The sequence below is a fragment of the Excalfactoria chinensis genome, chromosome 3 (genome assembly GCF_039878825.1).
Source record: "Excalfactoria chinensis isolate bCotChi1 chromosome 3, bCotChi1.hap2, whole genome shotgun sequence".
Classification (NCBI taxonomy): domain Eukaryota; kingdom Metazoa; phylum Chordata; class Aves; order Galliformes; family Phasianidae; genus Excalfactoria; species Excalfactoria chinensis.
The window spans coordinates 63,169,808-63,197,304 of record NC_092827.1 but is presented as its reverse complement, the minus strand read 5'-3'; the positions used below and the strand labels follow the sequence as shown (position 1 = coordinate 63,197,304).

General features: G+C 37.0%; 1 protein-coding gene across 1 annotated transcript in view; it reads left to right on the top strand.

Annotated features, from left to right (window-relative positions):
* PRKN (parkin RBR E3 ubiquitin protein ligase) overlaps nt 1-27,497 on the top strand; it is a 632,920-nt gene that overhangs the window by 89,035 nt on the left and 516,388 nt on the right. The window contains exon 2 of the mRNA XM_072332498.1: nt 23,846-24,009. Coding sequence (XP_072188599.1) covers nt 23,846-24,009 — 164 coding nt within the window. The remainder of the gene's footprint in view (nt 1-23,845; nt 24,010-27,497) is intronic.

Sequence of the window (27,497 nt, the reverse complement as noted above, 5' to 3'; positions counted from 1 at the left end):
TTCATTAAGTGTAAAAGACAACTGCAAAACAGGTCACAATTCATGCAAAAAAAAAAATGGATGGAGTTCAACTAAAATCCTCCCAAACGTCTGCAAATATGAAAGTGAGTGGTCATTTCCCAGCTGATGGCAGTTATGACAAGAATAAATACACCCTTGTATGGCACAAGCCACTAATGTTATGAAAATTATATTTAAAATGTTCATTGTTTCCTTTAAAAAAATTGTATCTGAAAGAGGAACAACCAAACTGAAGACGGAAGAAATTCTAATAGGAGAGACAGTTTTAAAGTTGATATTAAGACAGTTTCTCATGGTTTTAAAGCATAGAATCATCAAACCACAGTATGGCTTGGAGGAGAAGGAACATCTACCTACAATTTAGTTACAAGCTCCCCTGCCACAGGGTGCACCGTGCACAAAACCTTCCATTAGACCAGGCTGCCCAGGGCAGCCCTGTCAGCCTGGCCTCAAACACCTCCAGGGACAAGGCACCTGTAGCTTCTCTGGGAAGCCCGTGCCAGTACTTCACCACCCTGCTCTGGATAAACTCCAACAGATCCATGTCCTTGTATTGGGGCCCCCATTGCTGAATGCAGTACTATGGGGAGCCCAAAAGGGCAGTTTAGAGTAGGACAGTCATCTCCCTCAACCTGCTGGTCAAGTTCTTTTGATGCAGCTCAGTATACAGTTGTCTTTCTTGTCTGCAGGCACACATTGGCAACTCAAGCCAATGAGTTTTCATCCACCATTACCCCTGGGTGTGTCTTTGTAGGTCTGCTCTCAGACCATTCATCCTCCAGTCTATCCAGAAGTTTGGGGATTGCCCTAACTTAGGTTAGGTCATAACTTCAGGACTCTGCACTTGACTTCATGCAGTCCATGTGTCTGGGTCCCAGTATGGATGCTCCTGAGGGGATCCACTTGTCACCAATTCCCACCTGGATACTGAGTTGATGGTAACAAATATGCAGCCATCCAGCTAATTCCTTATCAGCTGAATAGTGCACTCTTCAAATCTCTCTAATTTAGAGACATAATTGTCTGCATTTTTCTCAAATTGAAATGACCTGTCCAAAACTGTTTAAGATTTGCCCTAGATTTTCCTACCGGTGTGGCACTGAGTGTCTACATTCTAAACTGAAAATAGTTTGATAAGTAGTTGGAATTTAAGAGCAATTTAGATTAAACATTTTAATGCTCATTTGTGCAATGCCTGTGGTAATTTTGCAGTGTAAAAAGATTTTCTTGGCTTCAAACCATTGGATCAGGGTGATTTTGACATCCTTAATCTCTCTTTAAGAGCATTAGATTTATTTTATTTATTTATTTATTTATTTTACTTAAAAATCTGTGCAGTAAAAGGTAGAAAGAAGTAATTTTCTAGAAATAGTACTTTTTAAAAGTTATGTCAGCAAACACTGGGGTTAAAAGAAATGATTGAATTCTAAGCTAACGGTGCCAAAGATAGTACAGAAATACAGAGTTTGCAAGGTCTAAGCATACAGTTTTGAATAAAATGCATAGCCTTGTGCTGACTGTTGTACACGCCCGCATAAGTCCAAGCAATTCAGCCCCTAGCAAGAATCCTCATTTCAAGGAAAAGCAATTCTGGGAGAGGAAACAGTCTTTGGAAGGCAGCATCATCTTAGCTCACAATTTAAAATGATCCACTCAGCAGTATTGACAATTCCTGGTACAAGAACAGTGCTACCAGTGTGAAAATTGTTCTTCATATGTGTAACGCTTTACACCAGTGATTCATACATTAGTGAGTTATTTATTAGTATATATGCCATTGAATAGTAAATGAATGATGATGTGGGAGTTTAAGGTGCTTAAGGAACTGCTTTCAGTTCTACCATAAAGCTACTGTGAGGACTCAGAAGCACACAAGTGACTAGGATCCTTTTAAGCAAAAATTAATATGAGTTCTGATCTAAAAGAAGCAAAGGATGTGGCACTTATACAGGATAGTCATTTTAAAAAGTCAAAGGACCTAGTGTCATAAAAGATGCTGTTCAACTGGATGAGAGTAATGTGGTGGCAAATAAAGGACATGTAATTCCTGTATACAAGCAGAGGCTCATCAGCTGTAATTGCATTTGTTCATGACAGTATTAATTATTACGAGGAGGCTTTGTCCATTCCAGATGTTCACTTTTCTCAAAAGATTATGATAATCAAGAAGAAACTGTAAGATCTGGTAAAACTGTCCTACAGTTGTAGACTAAAGCAGCAAACTGTGTTATTTTATCAGAAAGTCGATTGCAATATTGCTTGATCATAGGCTTTACTAATATAGGAATAAGTTACTTTACAGTATTTAAATCTAAAAGGTATACAAGATGGAATGCTTGGGAGTCTTAGTCTAGACAGATTTCATTAAAATGAAGGTATATATTTTTATGACAACGTTAACATGCTACTAGAGCAGCTTATATAAAAGTCTCATGAATTCTCAACTGCATGGCCCTCTTTCTATAATGTGTCTGTATGGGAAATCACAGCCTGAACCTCTGATTAATCAGCTGAGGCAAGTGCTGGGTCAGCTATGGGAACACAGGTGAGAGTAATGTAGCTGTGCTCCTGGGAGGGGTGGAGCTTGACTCCACCTCCTCTAAGATCTCATTTAAGGGCTGACCATCACTGAGGTAGCATCTCTTGGTGATTGCTCCCCAGTGGAGTCTGCCCCAGCTTCTCCTGCCAAGGCATTGACATTGGTGAGTTTTCCTTTGCATATAGCCTTTGAGTATTTACCATCATCTTTGTATTAGCCATCCCTTACAGTGTCCTATAGCTTGATGTTAAATTATCAGTAGTATATAGAAATGATTTGGTAGAATTGTCTTGTGTTACATGATAGAAGGTAAATTACTAATAGCACACAAATAATAGCTTCATACCTTAAATCTGTAAGTAAAATACTGGCAGTGAGGAACATGGAGATGCCAGGACTCTACCTATGAATCACTCGGGAAATTTCTGTGATAACCCTATGGGAAAATTAGATGCTCTTCAAGGGTTTGTTGTCCTGCAAATAAAGATGCTACGTGGATATACCAATATATGAAGAATCCAAAATAATACCAAATATTCCATTAGATAAATTCTAGGATTAGTTTGCCTTTCTGTGATTAATTGCTGTGTAAATTTATGCAATACCTGCACAATAAGCCACCAGTTTATAACAGAATCTTGTAGATTTTATCTTGTTCAATTTTTTTTTTTGTCGTCCAGCTCTTCTTTAATTGCATGTTGTAGTGATGATGCCTTACAACTTTGAAAAGTAAAAATTGACAAATTTAATTATCTATTAAGCCAAAGAATGAAACAGTTATTAATCCCAGAGCCAATTCTTATGGAACTCGAAAAAGTAAAATTATTCTAGCATAGCTCATTGTTTTCTCCTCTTTAATTTTTAATGTCTTACATTAGAGAGAGTAATGCAAGTTTTGAACTTTTCATTGCCATGTGTCAGCTTCATTAAACTACAGAACAATTAAATCTTCATTTTCCAGTCTTAGGAGGAAACAACCAGCAATAACAACAACAAAGAGTTTATATAGAAAGAGACATATTTAGCTTGGCATGGAGCTTTACAACTTTGTAAAACTTATACAGCCTTTTATCTCATTTTTCATTCAAAATTCTTTTTGTAGCCTTTCAGCTATTAAGGTAAAATTAACGAGCCTGGATTTATCAAATCTCTTTCTGTTATGTGCTGTTTTCCAATTTTTGTTAGATTTCGTAGTGATATTTGCTCTGAGGTTTATGTTTTGATGTTCTAGTTTTTCAGAGAGTGAAAATGATCTATATATGTATTTTATATGTATGAACTGTGTGTATATATATATATATATATACACTGGGATTCTATTTTTTTAATATTGTTTCAAGCTGATACATTCAGGCTTGCAGAAGTGCTTGCTGTCGGACCTCTCATTCCTATCAACAGATGTCCAATCTTTACATACGGTACAGGGGTGAGAGGTGCAAAGAGAAGACAGTGACTTTTACCCTGAACATTTTATCCTGTGATTCTGTTTCCGGCACACAGGTATATAGTGCCATTGAAGATTCTCTCCTGTTTCTTACCCAGCCTCCAGGTGCCGCAGCAGAAGAGAATGGTGTCCCATACATATTGTGTTCCATCTGTAAGCCCCACACACATGTTACATCTGTTGTAGCACATATCAAATAACACAGGGAACCTACTGGTCAGGCAGCTAAATGCTGTCCAGCTAAACTCCCTGGGCTCCACTGACTTCTACTAGGAATGTATTTAATAGGTAAGGCAGTACAGCAGAATTCTGTGTAGAACCATACACTCACACATCTTACTTTCAAACTGCCTCCTGACTGATCAGAAGAATGATGTTCCTACAGAAGGCATTTGTGATGCATCCTTACAGTTCCTTGGAAAACATTACAGAGATTTGTGAATTAGTTCTGACTTAAAAAGCTGTCATTTCAATGGAGTCCTGTGACACAGCACAACAGTTCTAGCAAAGATTCATTGGCATGGATCCAGGGTCCCACTAATGTAGGTATACTGTTTTCAGATCACAGTTAACATCTCCACACATTTTTGTGATATCCGACATTCTGAGATATCTGCATATTGTACAGTCAAGGTTGTGAGTTTTTCTACAATTCTCTCGAGTGCCAAAAGAGATTCTATAGAAGGCTGTTTTTTTTTTCTAGTCTAGTGAAAGTGTGATGGCTTACTAAATATAACAGAGATATGAATCTGAGGAAAGAAAAGTTATTTAAGCTAATATATGAGGAGCAATACATGATAGATGTATTTCTGTCTCTGGCAGATATTACTAGTAGCTCAGATTTCATAATCAGCCCACAGATCTATCCTAGTTGTGTCACTGATTATTCACAAGTGTAGGGATCTTACACAGTCTGTAAGAACTGTGCAAACATACATTTTTATGAGATGACATTAAGAGATGTCTGTCTCTGGCCTGGCTGCAGACTACAGGCTTTATGACATGAGCATCTGTTCTTCAAAATCTCTAAAAGTAACGTATAGGTATTGATGTCAATTGTACATTTGGATAGCAGGTAGGGTAGTTCTTAAGCTTCCCTTGCTATTGTTGAGAACTGAATGTCTACTGTAGATATAAAATACTAATCTGTCTAAAAAAGCAAAAATAATGGAAGGTTGGAGTTAAATTCTTTGTCATGTTTGAAGTGAGTGTGAAAGGGAAGACCGGGCTAATACTTTCAGCATGCTTTTTTCAGTAGCTATATTCTTTATGTAATAGACACAATTCTCACTACTTTTGTTTTTCCAATAATTGATTAATTACATAATTGATTAATCCCATATGTACATATTGATATAAGCGGTTCACGCTGTTACTGATTATCTATGTTACCGATTCATATTACTTTATTTCTCTCCATATTTACTTCATACAGTACTTGATTCTTCATATAATTGCTTCTCAGCTTAATTAAATCTTCGCACTACTGAGCAATTCCACAGTAATTGCTTTCAAGTAATTGATTACTTGTCAATATGACCAGTTATGTCTCACCTGTCATTCTTTTCAGTCCACTTTGTATTTATTTTTTCTTCATCTCAAAACTCTCTTTTTGTCCTCCTCTTTCTGTAGCTCCCATTAATTCTGTATGTATCCCCTTCTCTTTACAGTACTCATGAATTAGTTCTCAATCTTTTTTCCACTTGATTGTTTGTCTCCTTTAACATTTGCTCCATTTTGTACCTTGCCACTCCAGCTGTTGCCTTCAGTCTGATATTTGCTCTTTCCAGATCACTGATCGTAGTATAATGGTAGAATCTCAAAAGGAATTGTCTTGGTCATTTCTCAGGGTCACAAAGTCATTCTTCTTAACCTGCATCTGCTTTTGATTTTGTTGATTGTATTAGCCTGGTGAAAAGTGTTATCCCGCATTAACTTTAAGACATTTGTAACAGCATCTCTGGTAGGTTTCTGTGTGTTCCTATTTCCATCTGTTGCCCATACAAAGTTTTCTCATTACCTCTTTCTTTCACTTAAAAGTAGCCAAAAATCAAAACTCCTCCAAGCTATGAGGCTGGTGATAAAAACATCAGCACTGATTACAGTGGATCAGACTGTGATCACCCTGCACCAGAATCTTATTTCCAATGGTAGCTTGAAGTAAATAATAAGGAACAGAATCATAAGGAAAGTGTAGGAGAATGTTTTTGCTGCATTACAGGATTGCCGTGGCTTATCACAACATTCCTTTGTTTATAGACTTGTAGGAGATGCAGGGTAGCCCCACATTGCTGATATTTCATGATGAATGTTTCCTCATTCAGTTGCCTTTGGAATTATTGTGTAATACAGTTACTCTTATACCCAGAGTTCTAACTTATTTCTTTGAAAGAAATATTCTCTTTTAATGGTGTTTGATGTTTTTCCCCCCATCCTCCTTTCCTCATTTTTCCATTGCGATACATTTCAAGTTTAATTTTCTTCATTGTTTCTCTAGTAAGGAGCGTTGCAAAAAGTTCTGCTTATCCAGATGCATGTTCTCAACTAGATTAATCTTTCTCATTGTTATCCTTCTGTCAGTAAAGTATAGCCATGTAATTCTTCCTCCTTCCTAAGCTGCTTAGATTCATTTACTGTAGCAGGAGACTATTATATTCTCACTGATAGAGATGAACAAACCAACTTGACCTGAGTCTGATGTAAGTCTTGACTTCCATCTGGTTGTTGAAAAGCCTGCAGTTACATATTCAAGTTTTTTCAGACATCTTGGATGAGTGTTGTCAATTATGGTTATGTCTTAGTTAACATTTCTGACTATCTAAAGTATGACTAAAGTTTTTGTGAGAGCTTGTATGCGTTTATTCTGAGCTTGTAATCCAGTCTTTAAGTGTCCCCTTCTCTGATGATTGTGATTTACACTTTTAGCTACTTGTCAAGTTTTCTTTAAAAATGCCTCCGATGTCTTCATTTTCCTGTGGTCTTCAGGTTTTATTTATGTTTAGTATTTCATAATAAAAGATTCTGGTTTGTGGTGTTTTCTTCTTGTTGCTGCTGTTTACTTGTTTTAGGGCATTACTATCGGAGTTGACATTTTGAACCAGGGAGCCCTGTGCAGTCAAGATTAGTCATGATCACTAAAGATATCTAAAAGCTTAGGCATTATGGTCTTCCCTAATATGATCCTACGTTCAGTGTAAATTTCTCCCATTACATTGTGTTTTCTGTTCTTGCATACTGTGTAATCAATGAACATACCAATGCTACTATTAGGGAATACACAGAAGAGTAAGGCTCTGACAGAACAGTTGTTCTGTCAGAGAAGAATGAATAAAGCTTACCCTTATCCTCGGCTTGCTGAAAGCTTCCACAAGGAGTGATCTCCAAAAGATATCCTTCCCCACTGGCAGTCAGCTCTTAAATGGGGTCTAGGAGACTTGCCTATTCAGTTAATACTGTAATTTACAGCCAAGTAGTCTATTTTATTTCTTTATCTTCTTGGTCTGCTCAGCTGCTCTGCTTGATTTAACCCATCCTGGTACAATAAATACATTTACATATCTATTAATTTGAAATGCTTTTGATTAAAGTTGGCCCTTTATAAAATACGCTGTTCTTCTCACATGAGCATTTGTTTAAAGGTGGAAGAGTGAGAAATGAGTACAAAAAGACAGAGCAGTACAGCTGAGAAATATACTTCAATTGTGCCTGGGGATGCTTTGCTTTTTCCTGGTTAAATTTTTTCAATTTTTCTTCAGCAAACAACATAGAATGAATCCCCAACAGATTTAATAAATTTAGGAGTGGATGGAACTATCTGTAGACAATTAAAAAAAGGAAAAAAATAAATGTTTCAGCTAGCATTGAATTTTAGGTATGTATAAATGAAGTCAAAAACCAAACAAATAGAAAAGTAATTTAGAACAGTATGATTTATGCTCTGAAAGTCTTTGAGTGAAGCATTGAATTCTTTGAGAAATGTGCCAGAGAAAATCTGTATTTCCAAATTGAATTGGTTTGATGTATTTAACGTCAGTGTCAGAGAGATCCCATAGCCCACTTTTTGAAAAAGATAGTGTTCATTTTATATGCTGGTGTTGAATTCCTGTGCTCTGTTCTCCATAATCCAGTTTTGCACTCACACGAAATCAAGCTGACATACTCACCTTCAGAGTAGCATCATCCTCAAAGTAACAGTTCAGATTCATAAATGATGAAGATCATTTCATGAACATCATATAATGAAAAAATCTCTTGGAATTTCAGCAAGTATCTCCCAATTATTTATTTGCATGGTGATAAATGAGACTTAATAGAGGATTATGTATATACTGAATGGTAATTTATAAATATATCGTACCTTGTCATGAATTATAAAAAAGTAGTATCAAATAAATTTTGATGTTTTGTTTATTAAAATTAGCTTTTAGTCTGAGGGCATTATCACTTACATAGACTGGAGAGAATAATTTTTTTATGAAGTAGATCCTAGCCCCATTCACATACACTGCATTCAGTGAAGTGCCATGAACCTTTGCATTGTAGTTTATTCACTGAGGTATTGAAATGTACAAGAATATGTTCTTGAAGATAAGTGCTGCAGTGCCGGAATGTGTCACATGATCTGAAAATGCTTTGATTACTAATCACTATCTTCCAAATATCCCTTTCATTATGGAGGGAGTAAGAGATATTTCTGGTCAAGTGTAATATGTTAATTATCATGAATCAGATGACAGAGCTGGTATATGGTATTTCAGGAAGTGTTGACAAGGGCAGGATTCGTCCAAAACCAGTTTGTTTAAGCTGGAAGACATTGTTACTTTGAAAGTCATTACTTGACTACAAATGTAGCCTGGGTGAAAAGTGCTTTTGTGAAACTAAGAGTTTAAATGCATCAAACATTCTGATGGACAAGTGTTTTGTATGGCTAAGACTAATTAACTACATTGAACCTCATCAACTGTCTTTTTATCTAATAACATTTCCACTGAATGTACAGTTTGCTGTAATGTGCATCTATTTCTTTTAAGTAAGTGGTCCATGGTCCGTGTTGTGAATATTTTTGGAAGCAATACTCTTACTATTTTTCTCTGGGTTATCTCAGTGATCACTGTGAATTAAACCTCATACCTCTGGAAAAGTTTCATCTTGAGTTATAGCTCCCAAAATGCAGAATTATGTAATTGAACTACTGGTTAATGATACTTGTGACTAAAGTCAGGTTTGTTGATGTTGATGATGAATTCGGATGAATTCAACAATTGACTTTTGTTTGCAAAAAACTACTTATTGTACTTATATAATGTAGAGAAAATACAGTATATTTTCAAAGTTGAATAGGTTTTATCATCTATTGAGAAAAGACAGGGATCACAATAGCATGTGCCCCTCTATCTGGATCTGGTTCCAGAAGTTGTAATTTAGCCTTGCTTTCAGAATGGCAGTTGTTAGGCTTGCTCCTTACCAGGAGTCTGTAGATAATGAAGAGGGAAGCCTGAAAAAGCTGTCCGTACACTTATGCAGATCGCCTAAGGAAAAATACGTAATGATTGCTATCACCCTGTTATAGAAGAGAATGATCATTCTGACAGAGACAATTGCTACCCCAACATTTCTGTTAACATAAGGATTGATTTTTACCCTTAGGCATGATTTTGAGGTCTCAGTGGTACTGGTGAAGCTTTTTGTTTTCCTCGTAGATAACTGTTTTGCTTCTTTAGTGACTGGCATTACTAAATATGTTTCAAAAGCGTGGGAATTAAAATTGAAAAGATGCTGCAAGAAACTGTATTTCTTTGGATTGACTTCAACTGACACCATCTTTGTGATCTTCCTCTGGACTCTCTCCAGAAATTCCCTGTCTTTCTTGAACTTTGGAACTCAGAACTGGACACAGTTCTGGCCTCCCTGGGACAGAACAGGGGGAGAGGATCACCTTCCTCAGCTTGCTGGCCACGCTCTTTTTAATGCCCTCCAGGATACCATTGGCCTTTTGACCACAAGGGCACACTGCTGGCCCATGATCAACCTGTTGATAGTAGGACACCCAGGTCTTTTTCTGCAGAGCTCATCTCCAGCAGGTCATCTACTAACTCATACTGATGCATGAAGTTATTCCTCCCCAGGTGTAGGATTCTGCATTTGCCCTTGCTGAACCTCATTAGATTCTTCTCTACCCAGCTCTCCAGTCTGTCCAGTTCTCACTGAACAGCAGCACGGCCTTCTAGAGTGTCAGCCAGTTCTCTCAGCTTCAGATCATAAGCAAACTTGCCGAGGGTATGCTCTATCCCTTCATCTAGGTCATTAATGAAAATGTTGAACAAGACCAGGCCCAGTATCAGTCCTTGGGGAACAATGCTAGGTAATAGGCCTCCAACTAGACTGTGCACTGCTGATCCTAACCCAGTCAGCCAGTTCTATAACCATCTCACTGTCCTCTCATCTATCCCACTCTTACTATACATATAGTATATATCTATATATATCTATATATATCTATGTATATAGTATATATATATAGTACATTATATATCATTATATATCTTTATATCTTTATATATCATTATATGTCTTACTGTACACTCTTACAGTTTACTGACAAGGGTGTTATGGAAAAGGGTATTGAAATATTTTTACATCATTGTATGTTATTAGTAGTGTAATTATGTATATTTTTAGTTGGGAAGATTCTAGAGCAGGATTATTTGAGTATTTGGCTTGTACTTCATTATGTCATCAAGCTTTGATTTCATTTTCCCAGGATATGCATTTGTCCTTAGATAATCAGATAGCTTGGAATGATTTGGTGTGACAGCTGAAGAAAACATCTGTAATCCCTTCTGATAATCTTAAGTTATTCATTATTTTTTAAGTTAATTTGATATTTCATCTACATAAATTCCTAGCACAAAACAAATCTATTTTTGAAGAATTCTGTGGCAGCTTGTTATGCATATTATGTAACTACTCCACAGTAGGGGTTTTTTTTCTTTAAAGAAGCTGGATATTAGTACCATAGGTAAGCAGATAATGAGAGAACTTACTCCACAACTCACAGGGACAATTAGAAAAATATAATTTTTAAGGTGTACTGTGTATGCAGATATAATTAACAAATAGATAGCTGCATGTCACTTCCCTGGTGTTAGTTTGGTATTGCTATGATTTATTTCTGCAAACAACAGTTGCCTGGAAACACCACAGCTACTCCCTCAGTTGTGACAATGATTGAAAGTTGGCTGATCATTCGCCTGCTGGAGTAGGCCTGTTTTGTCACAAAATGCACGCTTCCATTATCTAGAAACAAAATGTAAGACAGTAAAATTTTTTTCAAGCAAGAAATTAAAATTTACCTCTTTCTGATCAGGATTCCCAACCTTTTTAATGTATGCTTTGCCTTAGGAGAAAAAAAAAACTGACAGAACTTTAACTTACTTAGTGACTTTAACTTTATGATGTCTTGAACAAAGCAAAGCTACTTGGAGAACAAGACCTGTTCCAGTTACAACCACAGTTAACCTGATCAGTTCTACACTGATAATAACTCACTGAAAATGACTCATCCTAGTATCACTTATTCATTGACCAGACAAGAGACTGAAATGTCTCCTGATACAACTAAGGAACCAAACAAAGGTTGCATTTCAACACTGAGCTTCTTTCCAATTCTGTTCTCTATAGCTTGTGGAATTCTGACTTTGTTATTTAGTGTGTGTGTTATATTGTTATATTGATGAATAAAGCTTTTTAGCTTTTTTTTTTTTTTTTTTTTTTTTTTTTTTTTTATATAATTTCATAGTACTGGAAAAGCAAGTAAGGCTAGAAATAAGCATTTCTTCTAGATCTTCATCTCTATTCAGTTTCAGTATGGGTAAATAAATGAGCATTTTCCTTCAGGCACAGAAAACTGTGCCTTGTTTGAATCCTGACCAGATTCTTTTTGATATTTCAGAAGTTAAAGGTTTAATATTTAATACCAAATATATTTATTTAAAGCTTTAAGACATTGCAGTGGGTTTTTGTGTTAGCAGAGCCATAAAACAATGCACTTAAATAACAATACCTGGGGAAATTACACTTTGCAGAGTATGGTATTTTCAATATTTCAGCTGCATCACAACATGTCTATGATTCTCAATACCTACTGGTATAATGCACTCACCATCATGACACTCAGCATCGCCCAGTAACCAGGAAGAAATACATGCATTGAGTGTCAGCTGAAGACTCGTGCTACCTTTGAAACACTGTTCATTTACTGTATCAATGATTCCCTGCGTTTGATTGTGGTGCAAGTCTACCCCTACCCATACTGGTATGGCACATGCAGAAAGAGGTTTGTACTCTTTCAGTTTAGTCAGGCACAAACAGTTACACTGCCAGTTGATTCACTCCATGGCAAAACTGTTTGATTCACTGAACTGGTGCACCTGGCTTATCCACTGAGCTGATGTATCTATTTTAATATGCTGAAAATCTCATAAATCCATCTGAAACTCGTGCAGACTTGAGAAAAGAAAAATACAAGAAAATTATATTAAAAGTTCCATGATTATTTTGAATGTCATAAAGAACTAACAATGCTTTCTGAAAAAGTTATCATTTCAAGTTTATAATTATTTATAATCTGTGAGCTAAATATTTATATGATATATTTTAAAGCATCCAGAGTTCTGTACTCTCTACCAGATGATAATATAGCAAAATAATTTTATATTTTTAGGCCTCCATTAGTGGTATAATGTCAATTGAATAAATTTTTATACTGGAATCAAACACTTTCTGTTCTATTAAGTAAGCTGTGTTCATTCTTTGGTAGATTCAGCATTAATAAACACTCTGTTATTCCTTAACATGATAGGAATCAGTTGCAGCTTTGGACAGTTGGTGGTTCACTAAGAACTGAAAAGATGTCTGTAATGATCTAGGGATCCATTCACACATCTTAGTCTGTCCTTAAGTGGAGATGTGGGGATACATGGAAAGCCACTGTAATTTTCTGCCTCTGGATGGTAGCATCCATACAGCATCCACTGTATCGGTGTATGTGGAGTGAATCTTGCGGCTCTTGATAATCAGATATTTCTGCGATGTGGTTTGTGAGGTCAGGATATTTCATACTATATAAACTGTGTTGCTTCTGGTTCCAGTTTTAAAACAATGGTTTCTTGCATAACTATTCTTTGATTCTCTAGTTATTAATTGTGTGCTTAAATAGAAAGTGATTTAATGGAAATCTCAAAATTATCAAAAGACTTTTCTTTTTATATTTTGTGACAAGGAACTTTTAGTACCATTCATTTTGTGAACTGAATATGGGGCTAGACTGATCTATTTCCTTTGTATACCATTCAAACATACACTCAAAAAATATTCAGCCTCTATTATTTGGAAGCTAGCACTGTGTTTTTCACCTTGCACTTTTTTTTTCAGCGCAAGTGCTTATGTTTCTCACAACAGTGTAAAGTGGTGCAGTATTTCTCCAACTAAGGAGAGTTAAGGCTAGTCTTGATGGAGTAAGACTGAGCAATATCAAGTACCGAGGCAGGCATCAGTACCATTATTGTAGAATAGGATGCTCATGCCCCTTGGTTTGATGAGCTTTGCAGCTGAGTTGCACATGGAAACCTTTTTTTAATCCAGAAAGATTTGTTTATCATAATAATACAGACTCCTGAGATTTTTCTGTTCAGGTGAAAATCTTCTTCCAAAGCTGCAACATATATAGTTTTTAGTGCATACATATAAGGATGCATATATGATGTATGTATAATCTGAGTGTATCTTTAAATAGTGATATATTACATTGGGCCTACCTTCTAATGGCACCTCTAATGTAGTAATGTGGAGGAATGTTCTGGTGTGTTGAAGTATTACGCGAGCATTATTACTATTAGCCATTAAATCAGTTGAACTGCAGAATTCTACTTTTGTAGTTTATTTGGGTAGTAAAAAGACCCAGAATTTCTTTACAATATTTTTCATGTTATCTTTCATGTGTTAATCAGCGGTTATCCTGTGAGTGTTTTCTAGATGCAGGCCACAGGCTTCTGAATTCTCCTGGACCTAGCTGCTGTTTCAAGCAAAGATTTACCACGTTGCTATATCAGGATATTTACCCTTTTTTACAAGGCATATATTTCTACTTTAGTCCTAACTATTTTTGAGATGAAAGGGCTTAACATTATTTCATGGACAACCCACAGCACCACTACTGAAGATTAAAGATATCCCAAATCCACCAGTTTCCTAGATTTAGCTTCAGGCTCCTATAACTTCCTGTGAAAATCAGAAACCTTTATAATTCTAGAAATTCTTCCTACCTCTCACTAAGAAGTAAGGCTTAGGAGTGAAAAGCACATAAAAATGCTGGTTTCCGAAAGCTAAAGTTCCCTTTTTAATCTGATTTAATACACTTTAAGTTTCTCTGCTTGTTGTAAGTAATATCCTCAGAGAAGTAATTTATCATGGCAACGAAGCCATTTCACTAACATAGTGTAACTGTTTAATTGCTGCTGCTGTTTCAATTGCATTAATCACAGGAAAAAAAAAAAGCCAGATAACTCTGTTTTGGCAAATTTAAAGAAGTAACCTTCCTATTAAAGTGACTTATGTTAATTGCCTAGAAATCATGAGGTGTGTGCTAAGCTTCTGGATTCTTTTTTCAAGAAAGGAAATAAGGCTTTCATCTATCTGACAATAAATATTTGCAGTTTTGCAACGATCACCATATGTGATACCATAAATAAACGATGGCTCAAAATATTTTGCATGTAATTTTGTTGCGGATGAAAATTTCTTTCTCCACTATGAGAAATATTATTTCTCATTTACAAAAAGTTCCAAAAAACAAATAGCGTGGTTTGACATTTGATATTATTTTCTTTTTTACAACTGATGCATACATTTTTGACTTCCTCTCTCCCTCTGATTTTGTTTTCCTAAAAGCTGGTTATTTAATTACAAATCTCTTGCAAATAATCATTAAATTATAGAAAGCTTTGGTTTGATAGATTTCCTGGTTCTACCTGCTTACTGTGGACAGAGTTGCCACCTACTAGTTCATGTTGCTAAAAGCCCCATCCAACCTGGCCTTGACCAGGGATGGGGTATGCTCAGCTTCTCAGGACAACTTGTTCCAATGCCTCGTACTCCCATTGTAAAGAACTTCTTCCTCCTGTCTAATAAAATCCTCCTCTCTTTTAGTTTGAAGCCATTACCTCTTATCCTATCACTACATGCCACAGTAAAAAGTCCCTCCCCAGCTTTCTGTCAGATCGCCATGGAACTATCTCTAGGCTGAACCCTCTGCTCATCCTTCCTGTGCTCCAACAGCTCCATGTCTAAATAGAGTGGAAGAGAAGATTTTTTGATCTGAACTTTGCTCACTTCAACTGTATCTGAAAACACCAGAGAGTTCGTAATGTCAGTACACAGCAAAGGAACACTGTATGTTAAATTCCTTCTATTTCATTTCTAAAAACTTCATGTACTGTCTAGTAGATTTAGTATTTCTGATCTACTGGTGTCATATTTCCACCATCTGCTTTTATGAAATTAGGAAAATATCATTGGCTGCCACTCAATGGCCCTTTGCTGTGCAGTCAATCACAGACCAGAATAAAATTGCATAATAGACCATAATTTCCTGCCTGATCATAAGCGGAGCCATACGTGCTAGGAGATTTCCTTAGAACTAATTGACAAATGCACTGGCACAAGCAGTGATTGGTTGCAGCTGTGAGCCTGTTGGCATCAGATAGAAAGGAAATCTTGAGAAGTGTTGTTTATTAAATCGAGATGGATCTTCTTATAGGAATATTCATACTGAGAATGAAAAAAAACTTTGCTTTCAGCATAAAGGACTGTTATTTTAGGCCTCAAAATGGGTTTATAAATGTGCAAATCTCATAGAAGGCTACATGTGCTCTTTTAGCATAATTTCTCCTAACAAAAGGAACAGTCCAAAAGAATAACTTAATATTGGCTTACAGTCTTTGCTTTTAGAGAGCTAAGAGACTTGATCAGAACCAAGTGAATCGTAACACTTGGTCTATTTTTAAAATTAAGGTATATTCTCTTGTTTTAAATTGCATTTTCTTCAGTAATGATGGTGCATTTGTGTCTTCCATTTGTGGAAATAAGGTGTGCAAAGCAAGATTTTTTGCAAGTCAATATGCGGTACTGTGGTACACAGATATATCTTAGTAGCACTGTTACCTGTTGTCAAAGGCTTGATGATGCTGCACCTCCTGGAACAGACTGTCCAGGGAGGTTGTGGATGCCCCGTCCTTGGAAGTGTTCAAGGCCAGGTTGGTTGGGGCCCTAGGCAACCTGATCTAGTAAATGCGGAAGTTTGGTGGCCCTGCCAGGCAGGGGGGTTGGAACTTCATGATCTTTGAGGTCCCTTCCAACCCAGGTCATCCTGTGATTCTGTGATTCTACTGCTTTCCACTTAAAATTCAGCTTTTCCAGTGCAAGGCAGAATATGCATCATCTACAGAAAATCACATGTAATCAAATGTAGATTTATAGATATAAAAAAATAGATTTAGATTTATAGATATAAAATACATAGAATTATTTTTTTCCTTGTTCAAAAATTTTAACTTCATGTATTATTAATGAAAACTGTTAGCTTTGGTTTACTTGGGGAAAACTGTATCTGAGAAAAATGAAAGTGATAACTTAAAATTTGTTTTAAATAAGCTTTCACTTCAGTAAAGAGAAACTGATTTACACCATCTTTATCAACTCAGCTGTTTTTTTCACATTTTAATTTATGCAGATCTTGCTTTTGTCAGAAATATTGTGAACCATTTTCTTTAATGCTCATGAAATGAAACATACCGACGGAAGTTTTGGCTTCAGTGAATCACTGATTCACTGAATGTAGATGTACTTTGCCAGCAAAATTACGGCCTACACTGGGTAGCGGTTTAATTATCCTTATATGGCAGAAAACATACCTGGAAGTTGTGTCACAACGTAGCTCAACATGATCTTCACTATTTGGTGTGTATATCTGTAATATGTATGCCCAGAAAATAGGCCTTAGCTGTGCTTAGAGTTGATTAAAAAAATAAAAAAAAATAAAAAAATAAAATACAAAAGCCTCACAACCGACCATGAAGCAAAGTCTTGTACAGTGTCTGAAATGTTTTCCATTTTTATTCCACTGTATCCAGCTGTTGTACTCTATGCATCCCAATTTATTAATCTGAGATCTCCTACTGTATTTTGTCACTTCTTATCATTTGGAGTTTTTCATATATATATATTTATTTGTAACAGTATGTAATTCCTGTGTCCAGTAAGCATTTCTTTGTTCACTAACTATTGGAGTTCCAACTTACATCCTACTGAGCAAATTCATATCTGCTGCTCGCTGAAGAAGGATTTCACTCTGTACAAAAGTTATAAAATTCAGAAATGGAGATTTTATACATATGTAGATATATGTATATATGTGTCTTTGCACATTTTAATAGTATGAAGAGGTGACTATAAATTGCAGTACAGGGTGTATTTTGAATAGGTACAGTAAATGCTTTTATTTAGCTAATATGCTGAGTTAATACAGTTTTAATGCAACACTGGGATATTTGAAATATGTTTCTTTTTTTTTTTTTTTTTTTTTTTTTTTTTTTTTTTCTAGCAAACCAGCAGTTTTACAGTAGGAATGGCAGACTATTTTTGGCAGTCAATTCAGGTCATATGTTTATGCCTGACAATAGTGGTTGCTGTGTATTTTCTTCTGGCAGGGGACTTAGAAGTATTTAATGTAAGATTATTTACATGTGAGCCAGATAGCAAAAATAGGTGTTAAAAAAAGACAGGAAGAGCTTTGAAAAAATCAGAAAGAACAAAATTACCTTTTCAATGTGGCAAATCATCAAGCTTAACTGGAGGAACCATTTGTTTGTTTTTTTTCTCTGTAAGTCAGAAGAAAAATGGGGTACATATTTCTGCCATATAATTGGACATTTCTTAGAAAACCCACTGCTTTTTACATCTCTTGATTAAAAGGGTTAATTCTATTTGTCATAGCAGCAAATATCTAAGGTCGTTTTGCTAACGCTAGATTAATTGCTTGGGATTTTTATCTGACAATTTGGGGTATAATTTTGAGAATTAGAGAATTTAACTGAAACCTGTCAGACTAAAAGGACCATTAGGGTGAATTTCAAGCTACTATAAAAGTGATGTACATTTTGGAATAAAACACATTTTTCAAATGCTAAAAGGTAGGGACATATTAAAATGATTTCAAAGCCATCAATGTTTCAGCATTCTGCCAACTCTGAAATCTCACCAAGCTGCGGGGAGCTGTGAATTTAAGCTGCAGCCATCGTGCTCCAATCCATGCCAAGGAGGCAGGCAGTGGCATGGCCCCACAGAGCAGGTGGGAAGCCAAGTACTGTAGAGCCACACAGGACTGCAGTGTTCATACCCAGCCCCTAGGCTTTAGAGAGCCCTGGTGCTTGGCTGTGCAGCAGGGCAGCAGCTAAAGGCTGCTAACCACAGTCCTGCATCACAGAACCACTCCCAGTCCAGGAGACACCCTGGTGTTTTCAGGTGGATCTTCAGCTGAGCAGATACCGCTTTACTGAGCTCTGTCACACCCCCAATGTTTCATCCTCTTTCCAACATTTCACATGCTGTGAGTTTTGGAATTGACACCAAAAGATCTCAGATGAGCACAGAAGGAGGCAATGCATCCAGGCTGAACATAACAGCCTTAGGCAGACAGCAGGCTCCTTTCTTTACACCAAGGCCTCGCCAGCAGCGAGGGTGTGCCCCTTGTGCAAACCTGGCCCTATCCACATCCACCTGGTCCCAGTACATCTTGGATCAAGAAACAGGAACACACCTCCCACCTTGTACACTGGTTTAGAACTTGAGGCTCCTCCCCTGAATCTGCTATGTAAGAGTTTTTGTTAGAGTTTTCTTAGAGTTTTTGTTTTTATTTTTATTACTTTGTGTCTTACCCTAAGAGTAGCCAGAGTGGGGGTGTTCCATGGGGGTAATGCAGTGGAGAGCATCAGATGGAGGTGAGTGAGACTCTGGAATGTGGTAGTCAGGGAGATGGTGGAGTTTCCATTCCTGGGTGTGTTCAAGAAATGTTAGGTGTTGTACCTGGTTTAATGTTGTACCTGGTTTAATGGGAAAATACTGGTGGTAGGAGGGAGGCTGGATTAGATGATCTTGGAGGTCTTCTCCAACACTGGTGATTCTGCGATTTGCTTATTTTTTCCCTTCTCTGCTGAAGCTGGCTTCGTTCCCTTCTTTACAGCACCACAGTTGTAAATGAGAATAAATGTTAAGAATGGAATCTCACTCTTGTGTTCCCCACCTTGCAGTCCCTCTTACAGTCTTCAAACAATTTCAGTAGTTTTATAAGCCTTACTTAGGTTTTTCCGGCCCTCTTACAAATGCCATTGAACTCATAGATTCTTTGCAAAAATACAGGCCTATTCTTCCATAGGATGGGTAATTTAAAAGCTGCAGGAGTATATGTTATAATTTTAAGTGTGATACTTTTTATTAGAGCAGAAAGCTGTAGAATATAGCTGGAAATATGTAGTCTAATGCTCTTACACAAGCACATTAAAGAACAGAGTATGTGTATTTAAAATGAAAGGCGAATGTGATTCGGTTCTGTATCAAGGAAGTTCATGGCTGCTTTGTGCTGACACAAGCAGCCACTGAATCAGGACAAAAATAGCTAGGCAAATAGTGTATTTGAGAGACTTTTAAAGGAAGCGCCAGCAAAATTGCAGTGTTCGGTTAGCTAGCTATGCATTCCTTGAACTTTGCAGAGAATTTGGATATAGTAGAAAGAATCGAGTGAATCATTCACAGGAAATAATTTACTGGACAAATTTAGCTTGTCTCTTGGATTAAGAAAAATGCTTCATAGAACAAAATTAGGTTGCTGTGAGAATTGCTGAATTTAGATCTTTGCACTCTGTATTACAGGAATGTAACTGCATGTGCATGCGTAGTTCTGGCAGAAAGAAGGGTGGTGGTGGGTTCTTGTCTGGGTTTGGATTACTTGGTAGCGGGAAAGAGGAAGAGAATAGAGAAGACTTAATCTGTCTGCCTTCTAGATTTCACTCAATACTGCATTCTGTGAACACTGTGTCTGTAAATGCAAATCCATGACACCTGCAGGGAGCTGTCATACTATTTCAGAGCCTGTGTAATACAGTATATTATTGTCTGCAACAGTGACCATAAGCAGAGGCCTCAAGAAAGAGGACGAGGAAAACTAATATTCTCACATCTCATGAATATTCTCCTAAAAATGGGGGAGGGAAGCTTTTTCTGGTATCTGTTTATTTTACTGGCTTTGCAGTGGTAATTTCCTCTTTGGCTTAGCATGTAACTTGGAGACATAGCCCACTAAGCTGAAAATCTTTGTGCAAACTATTTTGTACTGGTATATGTTATACTCCTCAGTAAAGAGTTTCCTGAGCGGCCTATGCCATATCCCTATTTGTTTCTTTTCTCCCATTGAGTTCAAGCCATGCATTTTGCATTTATCACTTCCCTGACAGGGAGTTCCCAAGTGTGAGGAACCATCTCATATTGTCTGATTTGAACCTAGCTCCTACCAGCTCATCTAAAGGTCCTCTGAATCTTACAGTAGAAGTGAATGCCCAGTCCCTATTCATCCCTTCCATGCTATTCATGATTTTGTAGAAAACTGACAGCAGATACAAATAGAGTAATTATGAATGCTCCCATATGGTTCTGCCATAAATAGTTGTCTGAATAAAAGTCAATCGTGACTTCTATTTAAAATGGATATAAAACAGAAATCAAATATAAAAATTTGAGTAACTAATCAAGGAAGACTTTTACACTCTTTATGGTATTCATTTAGCTAACTGGAAATAAAGATGCTTCTGTGAGACACTTTATCCTTTTGCTAAGGAGAGAAATAACCTCGCTAAGGATGAGGTTTTATAGACGCTGTTTATGTTTGATTACTGTGTTGCTCTCTGTGTGTGACTACATCATAAAATCATTTGTAAGGTGAAGGTAATTTACAAATTATCAGATGCAACCAAAATAGTCTAGCTAAATGAGTTGCTCCTTATTACTTGTGTATGCTCTTCTGCTGTGGCTCTGAAGCTGCCCTACATTACTGAATTTTATTTTACAATAATAATAGAGGAGTCTTAGTGCAGCCAGGTATCATGGCTCAGCAATGACTGATTCATGAAGTCACGATTAACTTTGTTGTATGTACATCTGTCAGTCTGCAATTACTAGACCTGGTGCAAAACATACAGTAGGGCATTTTGCCAGGAAAATATGCTTGTATGAGAATTGTGAGATGGATGCTCTGCTTTGTTGTACGTGTTGGAAGGGGGAAGACTGTTCCTCTTAGTGATGAATGAAAACATGCATGGGGAAAGGGACAGAAGCTGTTGATACAGAACATAAATTATGCTTGTGTATGGTTAAAGAAGGCAATGACAGAGCCTTCTAATTGGATACAAGCACTACAGAGTACAGAAGAATAAATAGCTCACCCTTTCCAACAACTAGTGATGGCTCAAGAGGAGCATAATCTCTGTCTGTAGACATACTGCTCCCTCATCTTCTAACTCTTAAATGAGGGTGAGAAGGTGTGGATCCAGGCTCCGCTCCTTCCAGTTACACAGGTGCACTGCTTACACCTGAGCTCCCTGGGTTAGCCATGCCTTCTCACCTGGTGCCAAACTGTTGGTTCAGGCTATGATCTGGCAATTCTGCTGCAGCATGCAGTAAGTGTATTGAATGCATCTGTCTTTAGAAAGAGAGTACTACTTTAGAACTCATTTGAATTCTCCATTACTTCTTTGTTGCTTTATCAAGCATTTTGCACTTACCAGAGCGTTTGATTTGCAGAGCCAAAACACTGGTTTTCATAAGACTAAAGGAAAAGAGCATAATTGTCTAGATAGGAGTATGTCCTTGGAAATGCACGTATGCAAGTGCTAGGTGTGTATGTCAGTGTATCTGCTGGTATATATGTACATGTAGATAGTTCCACCTTAGCAGATAAATGAATTATATACCCTGTTGTTTTAAGTACAGATCAATATAGTGTTATGTAATATCAGTAATATAATGTTACTCATAGTTGAGCATTTTGAGTGTTCCTGGGTATGCAGGAAGTGTTCAGTAGTGGAACTACTTTTGCCCTCTATTTTGCCCTTTACTTCTCAAACTGCAATCAAACTAAAATTCAAAATCCACTCACTTTTCTGAAAAATCCAAATATAAGAATTGCACATTTCAGTTATTTCCAGAATATCTTTATATAGAAATCAAACCCAGTAACGAGATGTACTTCAGAAGACTGTGTAACACATTGTGGGGCGTATGTACTGCACTCCTCCTGACACAGTGTTATGTAACCCTATCCTGGTTTTTAGTAAATTTAGAGGATGTGCAAAACTCAAAATGTTGTGTAAAAAATATATATTGGTATATGGCCTTAAAGCTTATCTAGAAATAGCAAAATCTATATCAAAGGTGTGAAATCGCAAATATTTACAACTTTCATTGCTCAGCAAAAAATTGCCATCATTCTCAACTACATTCACATGCTCTTAAAGCATTTGATTCCTTTACAGTAGTCAGGTACACTTTGTGTTTGGAAAACCATTGATCCTGTTGTCAGTTTAAAAATAGTTTTCCTCAAACCGTATGAGCACTTTGGAATTTATGCATCTGTCACTCATAAAAAAATCAAAGGAGAACGTCTTCAGTTAGAACATTGCAGTGGGAATGGAAAATCTTCAAGAGGGATGGTTATTGCAATCAATACCTAAACAGTTCAAATGTCAGGTAGCCGCTGACTAATTGATACAAATGATTTTATTGCTTTTTAGTACTTGCTAATTCCTTTGCTTTGTGCTGGTGGAACTGTTTATTGGCTGAAGCAGCCCACTGGGATTGAGTGTACTGTTCGTGCAGCCTTAGTGACTGCTATGGATGTAGTCAAGCTTTTCCTGTTGCATAGTTCTTGTAGTCGTTTCCCTGGTCAAGGGCTCAATGAGCACATTCAGCACCCTTGTGAAAAACAACTCTGCCAGCTGAATGGCTGTAAGCTGGTGAGTTTATTTGCCAGGCTTCTCAGGATATATAAACCACTCTCTGCAGCTCTAAAAATGATATGGCGAGTGCGGTAGTGATTTCCTGCACTGAAGGAACATGCCAGCAGGAGTTATGTACTGCAGATGTTTTAGTGAACTCTGAAAAGACCACAGTGTAATACAACACTCCCAAACATTTCTGCTAGCGTGTGATTTTTCTCTCCATCATTATCTTCCATAGAATTATATCTGTGGGGAACCAATTTATGTGACCGTGCTCTGCTGTATTACAGTGAACTGTTTTTCCTAGTGTTATTTAATGTAACTTAGCTCTAAAACTCAGTTTTCTGCATACATTTGTTACATGCTGCAGGGAAGAGCACAAGGGGTGCAGGAAGTGTGTTTGTCCTGTGTCTGTTAAGGTCAGTTGTGGATCCAAGATCTGTTCCAAGACTTAGTGGTTGCCTGGACTGCTGGCTGGATGGGTCCCTTTTTCTGCTGGTTCTCTTCAATTTATAGCTCTGCTGGGGGAAGCACGTGGCTTTTGTTTATTAGTCACTAGCTATTCTGTGAAGGGAAATCCCATACAGTTCCTCTTCCCCAAATTACACACTACAGTATTAGTAGCTTTTCTCTTAAAATAATCAGTGCTCTCTGAAATTGACAAATAAGCCACTTGTAGTCACTCTCGTACAGTCCGGCAGTGAGAAATGTTTGCTTTAAAAGGTGTTTTCTCTTTTTCAGTGTTTGTCAGGTTCAACTCCAGCCATGGCTTCCCGGTGGAGCTTGGGTTGGAAGCCAGCATCCTCCAGCTGAAGGAGGCAGTTGCGCAGCGACAGGGAGTTCCAGCTGACCAGCTGCGGGTGATCTTTGCAGGGAGAGAGCTCAGCAACGACTTAACGCTGCAGGTAAGCCTCTGTGGTAGCTTTGCTCCTGGACTGCTGCCAGCTCTGCTGCCTCTGCCTCTAATGCTGCCAATCTGACATTCATTCCTGAGATCTAATAGAATAAATAGTGCCTGGGGATTCCTTGAACTTTACTCCACACTGCTTCATTAATTCTGACCTTCTTAATTATGCATTAAAACAGCAAGCAGGAAGGATAGGGAGAGCATATGAGTGAGAGAGTACGGGAGAGAGCTGTGCCTAGTGAATAAATGTTTACTGACTACAGAAGCAAGCCATGCACAATTTCTGTATCTGTTCAATTTTTATTTTACTTATTCCATTTGAATCTTAATGAAGAAGGATGTGAATAAATTGCTTCAGATCAGGCTGCACGGTCAGCACATTCTGTAGAATTTGTAACCCAATTGTGACCCCTGGAGGATAGCTACAGGGCTGCTGTTGCTGTTGTGAATGCTGCCGCGTGCCATACACAGGTGAATGCACTGCTGGAATGATGGTTCCAGTTCTAAAAAGCCCATGGAAGTGTGATCCAAACCACCAAGCTCATAAATGCGTGAAGCTGAGAGCAGCAAGGAGTGTGGAAGAATGACTGTAAGTGGGTATCTGAATTTCAGCTTTTCAAGGTTAGGTAGCTGTTCAGTTCAATAAGTGCAGAATTGTTCATCTGTGATGAGCCACAGTAAGCATGGAAATATAGGTTCAATTTTCTCTTCCTTGTCCTCTTTACTACTCTTCTCAGCGCTGCCACAGTTGCTTTATCATTCTTTTTATTTATACTATGAGCAGTGAATGTGCATTTCAGAGTATGTTCAGTGAGGGGTTAGCATAAGATCATACATCTAAGATATTTAGGAACATAGGTAAACCTAAAGGCCTTTGAATAGAGTGCACTTGAATTTACTGACTTAATGAAACTGCTATCCTTTTGCAGTTGTATCAAAATAACAGACACAATCTCTACTACTGCAGGTGATTATATAAAAGGTCCCTCACAGGCAGAAGTATTTCATGTTAATTAGCAGTTGTGTTTCAGAAGTATTTCTGTAATTAAAATGGATGCTAAGCCTGGGTACAGAAGGTTACTACTGTATTAATGACCCGTCCTATTTCTCTGTGGTTAAGATACTTAATATTTTGCAAAGGATTTTAGTGTGTTTTAGGACAGAAAACAATACAGAAATATGAAGTGCTGTCAGTCCACAATGCACAACCTGTAGATAGCATTGATGCAGATATTTGTGATGTAAACTGCAGTATGTTTCACTCATATTTTTTCACATGTGACAAGAAAAATAGTGGAAGTTATCAGATACCAGTTGCTAGTTCTGGTTGTCTGTGTTATTCTGTCCTAACCTTATGAACCCAGTGTTTCCTGAGCCGCTGTAGGTATTGGTGTTACTACTATTTTATGTCACAGATATTGAATCATGTTTTTTGCCTTTAAACAAATTTACTGTCAGTTATAACATACAGTGATTTGCTGTGCAAATTAAATTGTGCTTTTTGGATATAGAAGCCTGCTGACTATTTGCTTAATTTATTTAATAGAAATGACAGAATTATCAAGTGTAGCCAAGACTTAATAATAAACCGGATCTATGTTCATTGCTGTGACTTTCATTTTCTAAAGCAGATAGGATGTAAAATAGCTGTTTCAGGTGGCATAATCCATATTTGTATATTTAAGTGCCTTACATAATCCAATGATTAATGCCAACACATCAACAAGATTTTTATTCTTAGTATTTAATTATTTTAATTGTTTTTATCTATTTATTGTAGAAATTGTCAACACAAGAAGAATGGTAGATGGTTTGATATATCTGACTTTTCCTACAGAAGGCAGTTTGGGGCTGTTTGCATAAGCAGCTAAGTGCTAGTGAAATAGTAACTGCTGGCATTTATGTTGCATCTGTAATATCACAGTTAACATCACATAGAAGAAAATTAATAACAGTTGTTTTCTGGACCTAATGATTTGCATGCAGATAAAAAAACCCAGAACATACATTTTTACATGGCTGAATCTTAAGTTATTTTATTTTATGGTAGCTTAGAATTTCTAATTAGACCATATTTTTCCTTTTGTGTTTTATAAATTAATTTTGCGCTTACTTACCCAGGATACTATGGGAGAATTTAGAGATTTGGAATGAGAACTATTACAGGTGATAAGATTATAGAGAACAAGCGAAAAGCTGGGATTATCTCAGGAGTGTGGGGCAGGGATATAAGAAATACTCCAGGATAACAAAGTTTACTGGTTTCACAGCTTGCAGAACTGCTAGATTTGGCTTGACAGCTACTTTGGGATCTCATGCAGGTGATACAGAACACAACTGAAAATGTGAAAGCTACATTTGTTTTCCTGTTCAGAGAGAGTGGAAAAATCTTTCATGGTAGCTGAATACTGTAGAAGAGAAATGCATGCTGACTGGACAAATATTAGAGAGAAATAAGGATAAGGAAGAAAATGCCAACTTGAAATCTTTACATAAGTGAAAAATTTGAGAACAACAGTACAAAATATCTAGGAATGACAGGAGTGAAATATGTGTGGAGACATTTAATTTTGTAGCGCAGATTGGTGTTTTGTCCTTGAAAAAAGAAAAAGATTAGACAATGATTCAACTGTACACAAGGGAGATCAGTATCTCTGCTAGTGACAAAGGGGCAAGTAGTGAAATTAGAGCCGTGCTAAGAAAAGATTGGTAATGACTGGGTGAAGAATGAGACTTGCAAAATTTGGATCTCATAGGAAGGAATTAGAGCAATAAGCTGCTTCATAAAAGCACAGCAAATGATGTCACTTTAAGGGTGCTAAATATTCTGAGGAATGATGAAGAGCTCCCTGCTGATTACAGTTCACTTTGGAATGAATAGAAGTAATTAATTAATATATACTCAAAGTAGGAATTGTTTCAGAAGACGATCATGGGTATATGAGAACACTGGTAAGAGTTTTTATGTCGATCATAAGGGCAAAAGAAGAACTCAATCATAGCAAATTCACCAAAGGAATAAGAAGGAGATGGCTGGGTATTAGGAACACTGAAATATTTTAAGGAGAGATGACTGCTGCTTACAGAAATACTACTGTTACCTCCAAGAATAGCAAAGCAATTGAGCTTTCTGGAAGCAATAGATAGATAGATAGATAGATAGATAGATAGATAGATAGATAGATAGATAGATAGATAGATAGATACCCAATTTTGCTCAGTGCACTTATTTGAAATTTACTAATGTTAATACTAGAAGCAGTATTATATTAATACAGGCTTGCCTTTTCTGGGAGAAATCAAAATCCACTTGTGTAGAGAAACTTTGCAAATGGCAAACGAGAGATTCCTTGCCTGGCATTGTTTATACACAAATGGTGTGATGGGAATTCATAACTTGTTCAAAGTCAGAAGAAGAGGGATGGAATTAAGTCTTCTGTTTCCCAGTCTGAACCCTTTTCTTTTAGATGCTTTTTCTTCTGTCAG